Source organism: Phocoena phocoena, chromosome 1 (genome assembly GCF_963924675.1).
Source record: "Phocoena phocoena chromosome 1, mPhoPho1.1, whole genome shotgun sequence".
Taxonomy (NCBI): Eukaryota; Metazoa; Chordata; class Mammalia; order Artiodactyla; family Phocoenidae; genus Phocoena; species Phocoena phocoena.
Genome location: NC_089219.1, coordinates 128,318,552 through 128,337,370, shown reverse-complemented (window position 1 = coordinate 128,337,370; position 18,819 = coordinate 128,318,552). Strand labels below are relative to the sequence as shown.

The 18,819-nt window shown below is 36.2% G+C and overlaps 1 protein-coding gene across 2 annotated transcripts in view; it reads right to left on the bottom strand.

Moving 5' to 3' along the window:
- Window positions 1–18,819, bottom strand: part of PRRC2C (proline rich coiled-coil 2C) — a 97,760-nt gene that overhangs the window by 18,689 nt on the left and 60,252 nt on the right. For both annotated transcript variants that reach the window (XM_065889397.1, XM_065889388.1), the window contains exons 17-24: window positions 17,557–17,765; window positions 13,568–13,722; window positions 11,692–12,511; window positions 11,191–11,276; window positions 6,252–6,440; window positions 5,861–6,112; window positions 4,569–4,661; window positions 1,383–1,484 (exon numbers count right to left, since the gene is read on the bottom strand). In XM_065889397.1, coding sequence (XP_065745469.1) covers window positions 1,383–1,484; window positions 4,569–4,661; window positions 5,861–6,112; window positions 6,252–6,440; window positions 11,191–11,276; window positions 11,692–12,511; window positions 13,568–13,722; window positions 17,557–17,765 — 1,906 coding nt within the window. The remainder of the gene's footprint in view (window positions 1–1,382; window positions 1,485–4,568; window positions 4,662–5,860; window positions 6,113–6,251; window positions 6,441–11,190; window positions 11,277–11,691; window positions 12,512–13,567; window positions 13,723–17,556; window positions 17,766–18,819) is intronic.

The window sequence follows — 18,819 nt, the reverse complement described above, 5'->3', positions numbered from 1 at the left end:
AAAGCCTTAAGCTAATACAATTTAATTTAAATTTACTTTAATTCAAATGTATATTATTTCTTTTTGGGGTGTTAAAAACATTAAGTGAAAGGCAATGTGGAAAGGCTTTCTGAAGGATCAACAACTGGCCTGAAGAATAATTAATGATGATACTGTATTTGCTTATGCGAAATGAGACTGCCTTAAGCAGAATAATGGTAAAAATCACATGTAAGATATAGTATGAAACACAGGTTAAGACAGTCATTCAGGTGGAAAAACAACAAATGGCTGAGTAGGAACTGGCAGTAAACAGTAAGAACTGGGTAAAGATGGAGATGACACAAAGCAGAAGCGGTTGTCTTGTAAAATCTTATAGTCTCAAACTTGTATTTAAGCAGCTTCTTAAAAAGAAGTTGGGGGTATTAAAAAAAAAGTGGGGGGGCAAGGGGACAAGTGGTCAGGAGGCTGGAGAATCAAACAGAAAGAGTCTAGAAATAAACACTGGTCACATTATTTAAAAAACTTAGTTACTCCCTCTCCTGAAGATCATCAAAAAGATTCACTTGCAACCAGTGTAGCATTAGAAAGCCCTGCTACAGTAGAGGATAAATACTTGCCCAGGTTATGAAACTAAACAAACAGCACCAAAGAGATAAATAAATGCAGTTAAAAAAAAAAATCCTCACTTAATTCCACATCTGTACTTTTTAACCACTGACTAATCTTGAGGTGAACAACTGATTTAAAATACTCTCAAATAACTCAATTGTAAAAAAAAGTATTAGTAACATAGCTCAAAATTATAAGCATAATAGGAGATGAAAAAAAAAAAAGCCTAAACTTCTTGACATCAAAAAGCATGTGTTGTGTAAAACTCTTCTGGACCGTTACTCAAAAATTATCCAACAAAAATCAAATCAAAATCACTTGTATTAATCAATTACATCTTCATAAAATAGTCTTAATTACTACATTACATTCATTCAATTCACACATGACTTAGAGGAAAGACAGAAAATTAGCATTCTTACCATTATCAGTACTTAGGATAAAAAAACATGCAACACCAAGTTAGTTGTTTTCTACACAACTAATGTATCCAATAATTATTAAGATCTCTAAGAGGAACTCAGTACAAACATGAAATATAAAATGCTCTCCTGTACTTTTAAGACAAAATTCACAAGCATAATACGCCTCACTTTAAATATGAGGATATCAAGTCACTGCTATGTGGTATTAGAAACTAATACAATTTTAAGGTATAATTTGACATCATTTCTTCAGCTTAGTGTTGCTGCTTTTCACACAAAACTAGTAAAAAATACCAAGAGTATTGTTAACTTATGTCCCCTTGCATGCAATAATCAAGGACCTTTAGAAATGGATGTAGTACATACCTTGAAGGTGAGGCTGAAAGTAGTGGGAGGAACTGAAGTTAGGCTGGAGCTCTGTTGTATAGTCTCCCTCTTAGGGAGGGGGAGGGTGTTGGGCAGGGGCACCTGAAAAGGTAGGCAACACATATTATAATCTAACTATGTCTGCTACAAAAGCCCCATTAAAGATAATGCTAATGTATTCTAAGGTTATTTTCATCAGAGCCAAGAGGAATATTTGACTGCTTAGTTACACTGTATTTATAGTAACTGATAATTCTGGACATCTTAGATAAAACTTCTGAGAAGAAATACTATCTGCTTATTTATGCATAAATTGACAGAAGAAGAATCTGTTGCAAACATAAGGTAAAAACTCAAAGGTCATGCTTCCTATATTTTAATATATATACAAAACACCTGGGGGTGTTGTTAAATGCAGATTCTGATTCACTTGGCCTGGGGAAGGCCTGAAATTCTGCCTTTCAAACAAGCTCCCAGGTGATGCTGATGCTACTGGTCCCTGGACCATAGGCTGTATAGCAAAGCTCTAAGTAATATAATTTCCACCATTTACAGGACCCACAGGTTCTATGAGAAGCATTTAACATGATAGAGTAAGTATAAGAAATTATTCTCTTTACAGCAACCTAGTCAACTTATAACTAGATTCAAGAACAAAAGTAATGATGAAAGGAAAATATATAGTATCACCCCCACCTCATTACACTAATCAAATTGCTTTGCTATAGTAAGACATGATTATGGCAAGTACTATTAGAAACTTGAAGATACTAGAAATTCACTACTCATATCTCTTTTTTTCCTCTAAGTCTCTGGATCTTGAGAGTTTATTATGTACTACTATATGATTGATTTGTACTACATGATGGTTCAATCAGTTGTTTAAACACAATGACTGAGTTGTTGGGGGTGGGTTTAAGATAATCACTTTGTGGTACTATGGACAATCTAATGGAGATTATTTTATAAATCTTTAAAATAGCTGTGCCATAATAATCAAAACACCACCTGCATTTAAATCTTCAAGACATTCAAGATTCAAAACAATTGTAATATAAGGTACCACAACCAATAAATATTAGCTAAGATCCTTAAAAAGTACGTTAAGCCTCAGGAAATAAGGCTTTTTTTCAGTTTAATTTTAATTTTTAATTTTTTGGCCACGCCAGACGGCTTGTGGGATCCTAGTTCCCCAACCAGGGATCAAACCCGTGCTCCCTGCAATGGAAGTGCAGAGTCCCAACCACTTGACCACCAGGGAATTCCCCAGTTTAATTTTTAAAAAGACAAAAGTTCTATGCATAAAATGGAGCCCCCAGACTAATGAATTAGAAAGGGACATTTCAAAAGGTCCTAAAATTTTTTCCCATTGTAGGACGTTTGTTTTTAACACTACGTTAAGCTCAGAATCACCACCAAACTTGGCACAAATAAGCAACACTGTGAAATCATTCCAAACTTATCACCTTTTATAATGCTCCCTGACCCAAACTGATCTTGTTTTCAAACACACTCTGGATACACTGCTAAAAATCAAATATAAACTATTTACTTAAACACAAGACTGGGCGTCTTCCCTTCAGTAGTCCTCTGTGTACAAGTCACTATGTTAATTAGCCTTGCAGATTAGACAGAAACCATTAAAATGCTCATATGGATATTTTCAATGAGTTTTAAGGGTTCTAAGAATAATGATCTTCCCTTCCATATTCATATTTTATAAATTATATTTTTAGAAAAGAGTTGTTTGGCAGAAAGCATCATATACTTTCTGGAAAAGGTAACATACTCTACATTTTTCTAAAGTGAGAAAAGACAGCATGATTCAAGTATAATTAAACCTTACTGAAATGTTACTAATTCAATATTTGAGAATTCATGTAGTGACATCAGGAAGTAAATTGACAGAAAGTCTTTCTGCCCTTCCCAAGTTTTCTATTACTTCCTATAAGAAGTTAAATAAACCTTTCTCCAAAAGGTCAGGGGAAGAGGATTTGGCATATGAAGTGAAGCTTCATAACTAAGTTGGACAAATTACACTAATCAGCTCCAAAAGTGTTCTCTTATCACAAAGAAAAAATGTGTGTCTTCCTCCTTTCTCTCCTTTTTCCTTCAGCTGGACTACAAAAGTTGGATTAAATGATCCCTAATGCATCTTACCTAAAAGTCTATATACCTGATGCCAGAGAGGAAAACAGAAAACATGGGAAAGACACTGTAATAAAAGATAATTGAGATTTTTATTCTAAAATAATAGAGTTAAAGCTTTTTAAAAGATCTTTAAATATATCTGTAAAGGTTATTTTTTTAAAAGAAGCCTTTGTTTAATATAGAAGGCTATATTTAAAAAAGAGACCAGATGAATTTCCACCATACCTGCTCTCCAAAACAAGAGCCATACACGTAACTTCTAAAATGCTCTTCTTCTTCCATGGGAGGTTACCTAACTTTTTTTTGGCTCACAATTTTTCACCTGTCAGTTAGTGAACTAGGCCAAATACTGGACTGTACTGGTTTTTAACAGAGTCTTGAATTATAACATGGTTGCTTTGGGATACTAGAGCTAAATTTACATAACTTACTGTCACCTTTTAACACATTTTTGAACGGAGACATATTACGGCCACAGGCGTTAGTTTCTGCAAAAATCCCCTGGTCCATAATGTGTTAATAGAGCATTTAAGGCTATATGAAGATATACATTATAGCTCAATCTTCACAAGAGGAATGAAGTTGTTAACGTTCAGTATAATTTTTTAAATTCAAAAAGAAACACATAAATCTTTGGTAATAATCTAATTGTCTTTTTAAGTGAAATGACCTTTCACTGCATTATAAAAAGGTGTCATTTAAGAACAAAATTACCAACCAAATAAATGCTGAATCTGTAGAATGTGAAAGCTAAGAACAAAAATTCTTACCAAACCAGGTTAATAGGATTAGTACTTATGAAACCAAGCCTCAGCATCACAAGCCTGTATATTAAACATAAAGCTGATGACTTTCAGGGGAAAAGCAACAACTCAGCTTTGACTATTTCTCCTAATTATATTACAGTGCTCCTAAATACAAACTTACTATCAACTTTTTCCCTGAGAAGAGTTAAATATTGGTTATAAAGTGTGTATTAGATAACAATAGCCAGGTTCCTATTCAAACTTGCCACATCTCAGGTTGATTACTTACATTATTAACCAAAGTATCCTCCATCTTTGCATTATTAGTAGCCACAGTGTTAGGCAGAGAGGAAGAAGGTGTAGTATAGTCTGTTACAGACTCCTGTGGAGTGGTAATAGAAAAAAATACGTTTCAAACTGAATTAAAGAGTCACTTTCTAATAACAGCCTAACAGTTGTAAATTTGTTTTGGAAGAAAGCAAGAGAGGAGAGCAGATCTTAAGACTCAAATCTTAAAGACCAAAAGTGGGATAAAACAAACATGGACCTACCACATTCCAACCACTGCTGGGGTCCTATACATTTAAAAAATATACTGTATAGTACTAGGAGGCTGTCAACAGTGTCAAATAGTTATTTCTATGGATTTCTAAAAGAACTCTGTGTGGTTCTTATACTCAATCTATAGCTTACTTTCAACTATTGATTTTTTATTTTCTTCAAAATAAAACATGGATAAATGAATGTCAAGGTCTTAGTTGTCACAATTAATTAGGTTTTAGGATAAACTCCTTGTTTATCATCATGAATCTCTTCTTTAAACATGGCAGAGTTAGGTCACACAAGCTTTTCACTTCTATGCACTGAGTTGTATGGCAATTAAAAAGAGAAAAATATTCAAGTAATATGAAAGATTCCATCTACCTTTCTTCTCCATGAATACATGTTCCAGAGTGAACACCAAATGGCAGATATAAATTTGCTACTCCCACAAGTGTCAGTCCCCATAAAGTCACTCAATGTATCTTGCCTTAATGAGTATTTCTAAAGATATGCATCTTTCATTCAATGTAGTTCCTAAATGCAAGTCAACCATTCCTCTAGTGCTCAACCAAAGAAACATGATCTGTTCCAACCCTGAAAGAAAACTGGCTATACTGGAGTTACTAAAAGTTTATCTTTTAGTTTATCTTTCCTGACTTCAGAATCTCACTAGTGTGCAAGATAAGGAGGGGTCCACTGTAACTCCATTAACAAAATAAAAAGTAATATAGAGCAATTCTTTCAAAGTCTATAAACACGCTGAAAAGCATTCTAATCTTTGATAAATATTTTTTCACTTTGAACTACTCAATAGTCCAGAATTAAGTTGCCATAGAAAAATAATTTACTGTAAGGAATTTCTTTAGATCACATATGCACACCATGAAATAAAATCTTCTCTGTAAGAAATAATAACCCTTATAAGCTATAGAATTATATGCCTCAAGAAAAAAAAAGAAGTATTTTGTTGCTGCTTTCCCCATTCATTTTAGACGTGGTTTGCATCAACTGAACTGGTAATCATTGCACATTGCTTACCTTCACGTTAGTGCCATATTCTGGGGATGATACTGAGATCATTGTTCCTATTTCAGTAGACATTTCTGAAACTGCTTTGGTTTCCTTTGTTGCCACAGGATCTGTACTTCTGACTGTAGCAGGGCTTGATTTCTCTTGTCCTTCCGGCTCCACCTGTTGGGCATCTTTTACTTTTCTATTTTTTAATGAACGTTCCTTTCCAATAGGACCAGGTTTATGTTCTTTGTTTTCTACTGGACTCAAATCTGGAAGCTAAATTCAATGTTTATGACAAAAACACATCATGATCAAAGACATTCATTGAAAACTAATCCAGTTTTGAAACTTATTTATTCTCCTTAAGTGTTAGTGGCTTTCATACAATTATATCTGGAACATGAACTATATTTACCTTCTGGGCTTTGATAGGGCCTGCCCGTGGCTGCTTCTGCCGTTGTTCTTTAGGTTCAGATATTTTGTCAGTAGTTTTTTCCGAAAGCACAGGAACAATTTCATTTTCACCCCCGTTTGAAGCTGGAGCACCAAACTGAATTGTGTCAATTCCAATTTCAACTCCACTTTCTTGACTATTCTTTGTTCCCTAGTAAGAGAACATTTAAAAACTTGCTTCAGATGTGAGAGAGTGGCATGGACATGTATACACTACCAAATGTAAAACAGCTAGCTAGTAGTGGGAAGCAGCCACATAGCACAGGGAGATCAGCTCTGTGCTTTGTTACCATCTAGAGGGGTGGGATAGGGAGGGTGGGAGGGAGACGCAAGCGGGAGAAGGTATGGGGATATATGTTTATGTATAGCTGATTCACTCTGTTATACAGCAGAAACTAACACACCATTGTAAAGCAATTATACTCCAATAAAGATATTAAAAAAAAACCCTCTGGTTTTATAATGATAAAAACTTTAAAAAAAAATACTTGCTTCAAAGCAGAGTTCAAATTTGACTGAATGATTTATGTAATAGCACACATTTTAAAAGTACAATAGAAGGTCTGAAGCAATCTACATCCAGCTGAGACTAACTGACCTTGGTTTATGTTTTAGGAAAACACTCCCTTAACCCTACTGATCTGTATTAGAAAACAACGGATAAAATAAAAACTAGGACAAGACTTAAGTTTTAAAGTCCTGGCTTTAAGTGCCCTGGGTTGAAGGGCAAATCACAGCTTCAAGTTAAAACAAATGTAAAACATCATTTAAAACAAATGTAAAACAAATGTAAAACAAATACAGAAAGGCATCACCAGCAAGAGATAAAGGAATGAATTAATGGAGGAGCAGAAAAAAGATAGGAATTCCAGCGTCACCCACTTCTGCTTTGAAAATAAAATGAATTAATATACATGAAAGTACTTCGTGATTGGTAATGGCATGCACACACATCAGAAATTCATTCATCAATTAAACTGCTAATTTATGTAATATCTTCTTTGTGGTAGGCGCTGATCCAGGCAGACACTACGAATCTAACTTGCATTATAATGGATGAAGAAAATAAACAACTAAAAAGTTAGATAAGGGACATGCAAAAATTAAAATATGGTTAAACCACTTAGAAAAAGGCCGTAGGAGGTCATACTGAAACTGAATCTAAACTATAGGATTACTGGAAGGTGTTTCTGGCAGAGCAAACATCTAGTGTAAAGGTCAGGAATTAAAAAAAAAAAAAAAAAAAAACTAGTGAGGCTGTAACACAGCAGGTATTAGGAACAGTGGCAGAAGATGGACAAGCAGAACGTTAGATGACATGGGGTTTTGTAAGCCTGAGGATGTTTATAACAATGTCCCCCAGTGGACATTCAAAACCACAGACAGTACTCAACAGTACACATACTGTGTTTTTTTCCCTATACATACATACTGATGATAAAGTTTAATTTACAAATTAAGCACAGTAAGAGAACATCCAAATTGCCAGTCACACTATTTTTGTGCTTTGGGGCCACTATTAAGTTACCTAAGGGTTATGTGAACACAAGCACAGCAAAACGACCAACTTGATAACCAAGATGGCTACTAAATGACTAATGGGTGGGTGGGAACACTGGATTTCATGACGCTATTATTCAGAAGGGTGTACACAATTTAAAACTTATGAACTGTTTTTTCCTGTAATTTTCCATTTAATATTTTCAGGCTGTGGTTGACTGCAGTTAACTGAAACCACAAAAACTGTACTTAACCTTTTCATGGAAGAACAAACAAAAAGACAAAACTAGGGACAAAGTTAAACTTCAGGCCTTGGTCTTATAATCAAATCACTATTTCATATCATTTTTGCTACCCCTGAATTAAGTGTGTCAATTACTGTGTAAGGTTATTGTTATACTTATCAGTATAACAATGTCAACAGCAGGAATAAGGCATGTCATCCAGATCTATTTTTAATATCTGAACATTCACTTTCAACTACAGACAAAGAGTACTGATATAACTTAGAATAAACATCTCTGTTTTAGTCAATGTTGAAATTTTCTAGTCAGTTCAATATAAATGTACAATTAATCTTAGAAGAGAGAATGGTGCAGTACTTAATAACTGAAAGCTATTGATTTTATGTACAAAACAATTAAGAACTTATAAATAGTTAAATGAATAGGAAAATAGTTAATATAGTTAATGGGACTAGTTAAAATAGTTAATGGGACATTAGACATAATGAGAACATTAGACAATATTATATTCTTTGAAACAAAAAATGTCTATAAAATATAGATAAGACAAGGAGAGATGATAAAATCATTCTATCCAGAAAATATAAAGAACATAAAGAGGATGAAGAAAAATATGCATGAGAAAAATGAGATACCAACAAAATATCCTGGTGCTCCAAGAGGCTGAAGAAGAATGTAAGCATCCTTCTAGTATTATCAACTTGTAGTGGAATGTCTACAACAAAAATCTTGCAGCTGAGAGATTATGGTCCCTGTACTTTAATGTCAACTTAAAAACCTGGACCAAACATTTTAATAAAATTATTAAACCAGTACACTCATCCAAAACAAAAGAAACTTTCTACTCCATCCTTCTCATTAGTAATGAAAAATCAACTTTCTGTACAAGAAATGTTCTAATTAATCATAATGTCAAAACAAATAGGCAGAGGAAAAATGATTAAACTGGGCATCTCAGATACAGAATCCAGTGATTCTTAATTCTATTTTTACAAAGAGTTCTCTGTAGAACTTAAAAAAAATCAAAACAGATGATGAGGCCTACTCCAGACCTAAGTCAGAAAGCTGAACTGGGGGTAGGGAACAACAGAAAGACTTCCCTGAAAGGAAAAAAGAAGAAAAACAAAATCTCTTAACTGTATCTTCCTTGACATTTCTCTGCTCCCCTTTTACGGCAAAACTACTCTAGGTTCTCTACACAGTCAGCCTTGCCTCAGCATCCATGGGCTCCACCGCCCCTGGATTAAAAAAACCAAAACTGTCAATTCTCAGGGTCTGTCTTACTTGACTTTCCAGCAGCATTTGACACACTTGATTTATCCCTCTTTAAACTCATCTTTCACTTGGATTCCAGGACACTTTTCTCATCACTTAGCTTCTCCATCTCTCGCAAATCCCTGAGTTGGGACTCGGTTTTTGTTTCTCTTCTCTTTTTCTAACTACTTTTATAACTCATTCTCCCTTCGTGACCTCAACCAACGTCATCACTTAAGCACCATCTAATGACTTACAAATTTATGTAGTCAAACTAGACTATCTTCTCTGAACTACAAATTCTTTTTTTTTTTTTGTGGTACGTGGGCCTCTCACTGCTGTGGCCTCTCCCGCCGCAGAGCACAGGCTCCGGACGCGCAGGCCCAGCCGCTCTGTGGCATGTGGGATCCTCCCAGACCGGGGCACGAACCAGTGTCCCCCGCATCAGCAGGCGGAGTCCCAACCACTGTGCCACCAGGGAAGCCCTACAAATTCTTATATTCAACTACCTACTTGACATTTCCACTTAGATGTGTAATCAACATCTTAAATCTAACAAGTTCAAAACTGAATTCCCTGATCTTCTTCCCCAATGATGACTCATTTTACAGCTTCCCAATCTCAACTGATGGGAACTCTATCCCTTTTGTTGCTCAAGTCAAAAGCTTTGGAGATAACTGACTCCCTTTTCTCACATACCACATTTAATTCATCAGTAAATTTATGAGCTCTATCTTCAAATACCCAGAAACCAACCATTTCTGATCACTTTTAATGTCACTTTCCTGGTTTAAGCTATCATCATTTGATTATTGCAACAGCATCTTACCATCTATTCTTTGCTCCCACAGACTGTTCTTAACAGACTACTTAGAATAGTCTTTTAAAAAGTCAGATGCTGTCACTCTTTTTCTCAAAACTATCTACTGTCTTCCTACCATGCCCGAAGTCCCTACCAGATCCTCCACCTATTATCTTTCTAACCTCATCTGTTCTCTTTTCATCCCTTACTTCAATCCAGCCATATGGACCTCTTCAAACACACCAGGCATGCTCCTGTGTTAGGGTTTTGTATTTACTATTCTCTGAACCAGGAATTCACTTTTCCTCAGACAACTGAATAGCATGCTCTCTTACCTCCTTCAAGTCTTTAATTCAAGTGTCACCTAAGTAGCCTTTTCTGGCCACCCTATTTTAAGCTGTCTCCACACCGCCTGGGAAATTCCTTATACACCTTCCTTGCTTTTGCTTTTCTCCTCAGCACTGATCACCATTTAACATTCTATGTGTTATTTATTGTTGGTTCTCCCCAACTACAATGGAAGCCCCACGAGCACAGGGTTTTTATTCTGTTTTCACACCGCCACCCACTTTTTCTAAGGCCACAGGTTAGGACAGTGCCTGACACCATCACAAGTGCTCAATAAATGTTTGTTCAATGAATGAAGAATTGCTGGCCTAAAGAGTCAATTATCAATACTGCGTGTTTGAGAAATTACGTTAGAACAACTTCCCAGAAACTCTGCTTCTAGGTAACTATACTGATTATTCAAACGTGCATATCATTAAAAACATAGAACAGTCCAGAAAATAGTAATTGCACTTATACTCTCTGTGTCACAAAGCTAGAACTTTTAAAATGTTAACCTTAATACGTCTAAAGGTGAGAAGCAGCTTATAACTGTTGAGATTCAGTAGCATTAACATCACTTGGGAACTTATAAGAAATGTACTCAGGCCTTAGCCCAGAACTAATGAATCAGAAACTCTGGGCATGGGTCCCAGCAATCTACTTTAATAAGCTCTCCAGGTGATTCTGATGCATGCCAAAGTTTGAGAAACTGTTTTAAGGAAACTCTGCCACACTAACCCCACAAAATCCATTATTAAGTCTGTTCCTACCTCTGATGAAGTAGCTGATCCAAATGATGTTAGGGGCTTATTCCATGCACTGACTGAAGGTGGCTGTGGTGGACTAATGGGACCTACTGAGAAGGAGAAGCCACAGGAAATATGACCATTAAAATTTAGAGGCTAATAATCTTTAATCCATTTAACCCTTTCTTTTAATGGTAGCTAGATAATAAAACAATGACTTTTCACATGGTATATAATACTTAAAGAGATTCTTGCATACCAAAATAAATATAATCTCCTCTAAAACATTGTACCATTGTTTTATCAACACAGAGTTGTGTCCATAAAATATGGCTGTTAAAAATATAACACACTTGTCTTAGAAACAAAGGTGTTAAGAAAGGAAGCTAAGAAAAGATTACTGTTACTGCTTCCTACTGAGGAAAAAGAAATGCCTAGGAAAAAACATACTGAGTATATAAATAAAATTGAAAACCCCCAATTCCCATGCCATTTCCCACCCCTCACTTCCTGTTGCACACTTACATTTCTTAGAGATGTCATTCAACACAGCTGGTGGGGCCACCTTGTTATCCCATAATTCAGTTGTAAGAGTGCCATGTGACTGTGGGGTCTGGATGGGTTTTCCTGTGGCTACATAATCTGTGCCATTAGGTGTCTGAGCTGAAGGTAGTCTAATTGAAGGAGGTGGCTGTTTTGAAGACTGTGTTGTAGTCTGTAGTGGACTCTGGACTGGTTTGTGAGTCTGTCCCTGAGTCTGTGCTGGGGCAGTAGGGGCTGGGACTGAGACTTGGACTAGGGCAGGGGTTGGGGCTGGGGCTGGGATTGAGGCAGGGACAGTCGGGGCTGAGGTGGGGGCAGCTGGGGCTGAGGTGGCTGGAGGTGGAGCTGAAGCTGGTGATAGAGCTGAAGCAAGGATAGGAATTGAGGCTGAGGCAAGGATGGGGACAGAGGCTGGGGTGGAAGCGGAGGCAAGGATTGGGGTTGGAGCTGGAGCTGGAGAAGAGGCTGTGGCTGTAGTTGAGGTGGAGGTTGGAACTGGAGCTGAGGCTGAGGCTAAGGTTGGGAGTGGAGCTGAGGTGGAGGTAAAGACTGGGATTGCAGATGGGGCTGGAACTGGAGCCGAGAGCGATGCTAAAACTGGAGCTGGGGTTGAGGCTGGAACTGGAGCTGAGGTTGTGGCTGGACCTGGAGCTGAGGCTGAACCTGGACCTGGAGCTGAGGCTAGAGCCAAAGCTGGAAGCTGTGCTTGCTGGGTTCCCGTAGCCTGTTTTTTGGCAAATCTTGGCGGGAGCTTAGAAGTCTGACTTCTTCCTTTTTCATTTGCATTCTTTTTATTCCAGACCTTAAAAAATTTGCAGGAATCATTTGTGTCAGTAACACAGCTGAAAGTAATAGTTCATAAATAGACATTCCAACAAAGCTATCTACTGCTAATTTAGCTCCTTTACTTTACAAAATAGCTACTTGATAGAATAAAAACATCAAGGTTGCCAATGAGATTTTAAATTACAAGATGCTATAGGGGAAAAAAGACAAATATGTATTATATATTCTTGATATACAGGCCCACAATCTCTTTTCCACTATTCTGAAGTTAAAGAAATTAAGGAAATTCGCACTGAATTCATTTGGCAGCAAAATCTGACCCCACCTGACAAAAAATTACTGACTTCACTCAACTCATGTTTGCCACAGAAGCATTAATCCTGGGAGTGTTGCTAGGTATTATGCTATATAAAATACGCACTAATGTATCTTCCTAAACAATAATAACAAATAAATGACTTCTGAAAATATCTAGTCCCAAGAATTATATTCAATTAAACTCAATATTACCAACCACATAGGATTTTTACAGTGTTTCCTGCTTTTAAGCCTCTCACCTGTTAGGGTTCTTTATCACTATGACCTATGTGCTCTATTTATTTTTATCCTCTGTCAGCATTTAGTAAAATGGGTGTTGGGTTGATCTAAAGGAAATAATGTATCATGATTCATACTATGTATTTCAAAGAACTAATTTAGATTACAACAGAAACTTGTATAGGTCAAGAATCTGCAAGTTATTAGAGATCATGGCAGCTGTATTCATTAAGTTTCCAAGATGATTTAAAATTAACCCTAACTCTGCAATGAAGTATGATGGGGCAAATAAGATATATTTTGAAATAAAGTAAAGATGGTCTTCTCTAAGGCAAATGGTGAGCTAGTGATTACAGTCTACTTAAAATTTACCTCGTTCTGGTTAAAAAGTTTAAAGTTGTGAAAAATCAGGTCATTCTCAAAACTTGAATAATAACTGCAGCCCTGACCTTATAGGTAGATAGAAACCTTGACCATTTCCTAGTATATTTTGGGCAACAATCTAAATAACTAGTAACAAATTGAAACGCTATACCTGAATGATTTGTTCTTCTTTCTTTCGGCGTTCTTCATCCTGTAAACGTTTCTGTTGTTTTTTGGATACAACTTCAGTAAAACCATCATCATTCAAATTTGACTGGGGGTCTTCAACTACTGTTACTTCAGGATGGTCATCAATTATAACAACACCTACAGATATACAAAAAGATTTAAAATGATATTTTTTTGCAACTGAAGAGATAAATAGAAATGTTTAGTCCAGTAGTGATTAAAAAATAAAAGATATGGCAAAGATCTAGTTCTCATAACTCATAGTATATAACTCATTTCTCACACCATAAAATGGCCATTTAGCAGCAAAATTTGAAAAGATTTCATAGATATATGAAAAAATTTCATAAACAGGTTAAAAATAAAAAGTCCTGAGACTATCTACTTTGAATGATATATTATACATCCTTTTTTCTTAAGCAATATAGTGGTAATGCCTTGTTTTTTAAAAGAAAAATCAAGGGCTTCCCTGGTGGCATAGTGGTTAAGAATCTGCCTGCCAATGCAGGGAACACAGGTTCGAGACCTGGTTCAGGAAGATCCCACATGCCGTGGAGCAACAAAGCCTGTGCTCCACAACTACTGAGCCTGCGCTCTACAGCCTGTGAGCCACAGCTACTGAAGCCTGGGCGCCTAGAGCCCGTGCTCCGCAACAAGAGAAACCACCGCAGTGGGAAGCCCACGCACCACAACAGAGTAGCCCCCGCTCTCCGTAACTAGAGAAAGCCCGCGTGCAACAACGAAGACCCAACGCAGCCAAAAATAAATAAATTTATAAAAAAAGAAAAATCAAAATTGTCTTATCATAGTCAAATCACTTAACCTCTACCTCTCCCAGCCTCAAGATGTGTGCTGTGCTGTAAAGATCTACATAGTACTTTATCTCATTTGCATCTAACCATTCTATGAGGTGGGTATTACTATTGTTTCCCCTTTTCAAAGGATGTAATAAGCTCTGAGAGGCTGATGTGCTAACAATGCGGTGTTGAACAACTAAGCTGGTCTTATGATTCTTAATGCCTCTAGTTTACGTAGACTATTGTCTATAATGTGGAGCTGTTAAAAACATGAAACACATGTTAAAGTTCCATGTGAATGTAAAGTGGCATAGATGTACATACGTCATAATAACCCAGTGGAAGAATAATTCAAGATATACTTTCAACTCATTCTCTAACAATTATTCTGGCTATCTTGTTAAATTATTCTATATTCCAGTGAGTATAAGAAATCTAGATCCATTAACTAATACTTAGGAGAAAAATAAAAATAGTCCAGGTGATGTGATTTTGGGTTGTAGGCATAATGTTTGCAAAATAAATATAAGAAAAGGGTGAGGTAATTCAAATAAATTATTTTAATTTTGCAAATATAAATATATAATATGTTCTGATCAGGAAACACATAATAAAAATAGATACTTGCTTGGGAATGATACATATACAATTCAGAATGGTGATAACTTGCAGGGCCTGGCAAGAGAATATGACCATGGAGTGGATCATAGGGAATCTACTGGCAAACAGTTCCTTTTAAATAGCTAAAAATTTGCATTTACAGAAACACTGACAGGGAAACAAAAAATAAATACTAAGACTGGCTTTCACTCTTTATAAATCTTTTACTGTTACTGTTTTTCTAATAAAAGTTTAATTTCAAAGGAAAAAGCCAATTGATTCTGATTTATCTGACGCTTCTACTTTTGTTCTAAATCCTTTAAGAAATTAACTGTATATAACACAACACTGTAAAGCAATTATACTCCAATAAAGATGTCAAAAGAAAAAAAAAGAAATTAACTGTGTAAAATGGAGCATATGCTCATCTCAATGCAAGGTTTTAGTCCAACATTTATAAGGATGTCATGCACTCCAGTATTTCAGACTTGTGAAGAGACCTCTTCATAATTCTAAATTCATCTCGGTTTTTCACTTAAACTAAAAAGTGTGTGTGTTTAAAGCTCATCTTCATAGTCATGCCATCACTCATTATTATTTTTTTTTTTGCGGTACGCGGGCCTCTCACTTGTGGCCTCTCCCGCTGCGGGGCACAGGCTCCGGACGTGCAGGCTCAGCAGCCATGGCTCACGGGCCTAGCCGCTCCATGGCATGTGGGATCCTCCCGGACCAGGGCACGAACCCGTGTCCCCTGCATCGGCAGGCGGACTCCCAACCACTGCGCCACCAGGGAAGCCCCATCACTCATTATTTTAATTTTCTTTCCTAAGAGCTCCGTTAGAAACCTTTTGAATAGTTCACTCAATTACATGAAGCATTTACGGACATGTGAACAATACTTTGTTCTCAACACCCTGTTCTTGCCTGGTGCTTTGCAACGTTTTGGGCTAACAGGACATTATTAGGAAGACCATTTTTAGGAAAAGAACCTAAAGATGACTCTTAAAATTAACTTCAACAAGTTAAAACTAATAGCTCAATTTCCATTATCAATTCAGAAATAATTGACTTCTTACCTTTTTATATTGTGTTAATCCAATAATATAATACTTTGCAAAATTTCTACTCCAGAAGTTGTTTGGAAAAAGAGACTAGTAAACAAATATTTGAGAAATCTGCCATATTCTGTGGACTTTTGTAATCTTCACTTATCATTTTCCAAATGTAGTGTTTAGATGGATGTTAATCTCTTCTCATGGACCACAATAAGATTAGCATCCAAGCTCCCTATGGATTTACTTTAATCGCTCTCTCTAAATCAGAACTTTCCAACTTTAGCAGTATTAACATTTTGAGCTAGCTGTCCTGTGCACGGTAGGATGTTTAGCAGCATTCCTGGCCTATACCCACTAAGATGTCAGCAGCATCCGGCCACCAGTTTTGACACCAAAAATATCTCCAGAGATTGCCAAATGCAGAACCATTCCTGTTAAGAACGACAGTTCTAAAAATTCTTAAAACGCACAATTAAGATAAGTTTATTTCTTTCCCACGTGAATCCTAAAATGGTAGTCTAGAATTAGCTCTCAAAAGTTTGCGTGCATCGGAATCACCTGGAGAACTTGTTAAAACACAGATTGCTTCACACTCCAAGAGTTTCTAATCCAGGTCTGGGGTAGGGCCCAAGATTCTGTATTTTTCACAAATTTCCAGGTGATGTTGATGGTCTGAGGACCACGCTTTGAGAACCGCTGGTCTAGAAATAATAATGCCAAAGTCCTGGGCCCAAATCAAATTTAGTATGTATAAATAAGTATTAACTAGATGAAAGAAAACTCTCATCTACATCTCTAATACTGATATAACAAAAGTACCTAACCCAAGTTTCCCATTACTACTATCTGGTCTTAACTTAGTAAATCTCTCAATCTTATTCAGTATTTCCAGCTTAAGTCTCATCTGAATGAATGGCAAATAGCACATTTTTACATGTATCAATGTAAGTGTCTACTCAAGGATCTCCTTGTTAACTTCTTCATCAAATATTTCCTTCTTGCCGTGTTATCCTTCATATTTGATATCCTATCACTCTATGGCTTTCTGAAAGCATTTATCCACAGCAACACTACCTCCCATCTTATTATTTATTCTCTATTTATCGTATCTTAGATGCCAATTTTATCTAGGTCATAACTCACTGAGGTTAATCTTTCTTTCCTTTCAGACACAGAATATGTACAGCTATAACTAAGCATCTTCACATTTGGTTTTCTGTGCTTCCCCACACCTGTTTAGCAAGGTAGGGTGGTTAATTTCCTCCTTTTTTTTTTTTTTAAAGAAGAACAGTGAAACTCTGTGGATTATCTTTAACAAGAATGTTATCAAGCACTCAAGCCTATGCTAAAAGCTGGTGTTATTTCAGTTAAAGCTATATCAGTTGGTGATTCATAACCAGTCTCTATCTCTACCTTGAAGTCCAACTCTTTCTTTTTTGATGACTTCTTTATTTACAGTATCCATTTAAATGTAACAAATAGATAAACAGATAGATACATAAAAGGGACCTGAGACGCACTTGCATAGTTGTTGAGATCAAACTGTGATAGTGCATCCACTTTCTCTTTGGGTTTTTTAGGGCCTGGTTTGGGCTCTTCTCTTTTTTTCCCAGTAGAATCTTTGGAGTTCTTTTGTCCTGTACCATTAGGGGCTCCTTCCTGGTGGTGTGCAGAGCTGCCATTGACAGGATCAGCACCAGCTGTGCCTGCCGACTGGTCATCAAATGGCCTACAAAATAATAATTTGAGATTTTATTACTACCTCTACATATCCGAACAAAAGAAAAATGCTCTTAGTGGCAGTTTCTAAAGTTCAATCTAAGAAGAAATAACAATGGGATAGAAGACCCTAACTCTAAAACCAACAAGCTTTAGTGACTTTGGTTGAGTACAACTTCACTAAGATGGAGCTTCCCAGTAAAGGAGATAAGACAAGCTCCTTAGGATTCTTTCCAGCAATTAAATTCTACAATTCTAATTATCCTCTGAAGGTTCTTATCGTGTCTATTCTTACTGTGTCTATCGTGTGATAAATGAGCTACCAACATTGTTTATAGCAGAAAATTTCTGTGATCCAAGCTAGTCCAAAGTATTCACTAGTGGATCTTCTCCACAAGAGGGCAGCATATGAAAATTTCTTTTTAAAGAATTCTATGCTTACACTACAAGTATGTTTTTTTTTAAAAGTTCAATCAGATTTATATACACGTAAACATTATAAACAACCAGTTTTAATATGGAAACGATTCACATCACAAAACCAAAGGTATTTCTACAGGGTTTTTTTTTTACCTAACAGATTCTTTTCTTGGGTTCATTTTATAAAAACTTCATGAAAAAACACCATGAAAAATGGCCTTACCAATTCATTTCCAGCTCAGTCTATAGTATTACTCAAGATAAAAGCTTAACAAGAGCCTGACAAAAAGCATGACCTCAAACAGGTGAAGAATGAATTCATTTCTTCTAAATGGGACTCTTGCAAAACATTCATTTCACTACAGCCAGTAACTGCTATTTCTGCAGGTTCAAAGTTGTTATCATCTACATAGCACAAAAGTCTTGCTAAGTAGTTGAGATCTACAGTGCACACAAATCTGATCAATTTTTCCCTTGAGTATTATTACTTGAAATTCTAATAGTTTGGTTACAGTCAACAACTATTGATACAGTGTTATTTTAACTTAGATGTTATCCTATTCTTTTGACTTTTAAAGGGAGATTTAAATTCCGTGTTAAGCAGGTACTCAAACACAACTGGTAGTATTATTTCCCTGGAACTT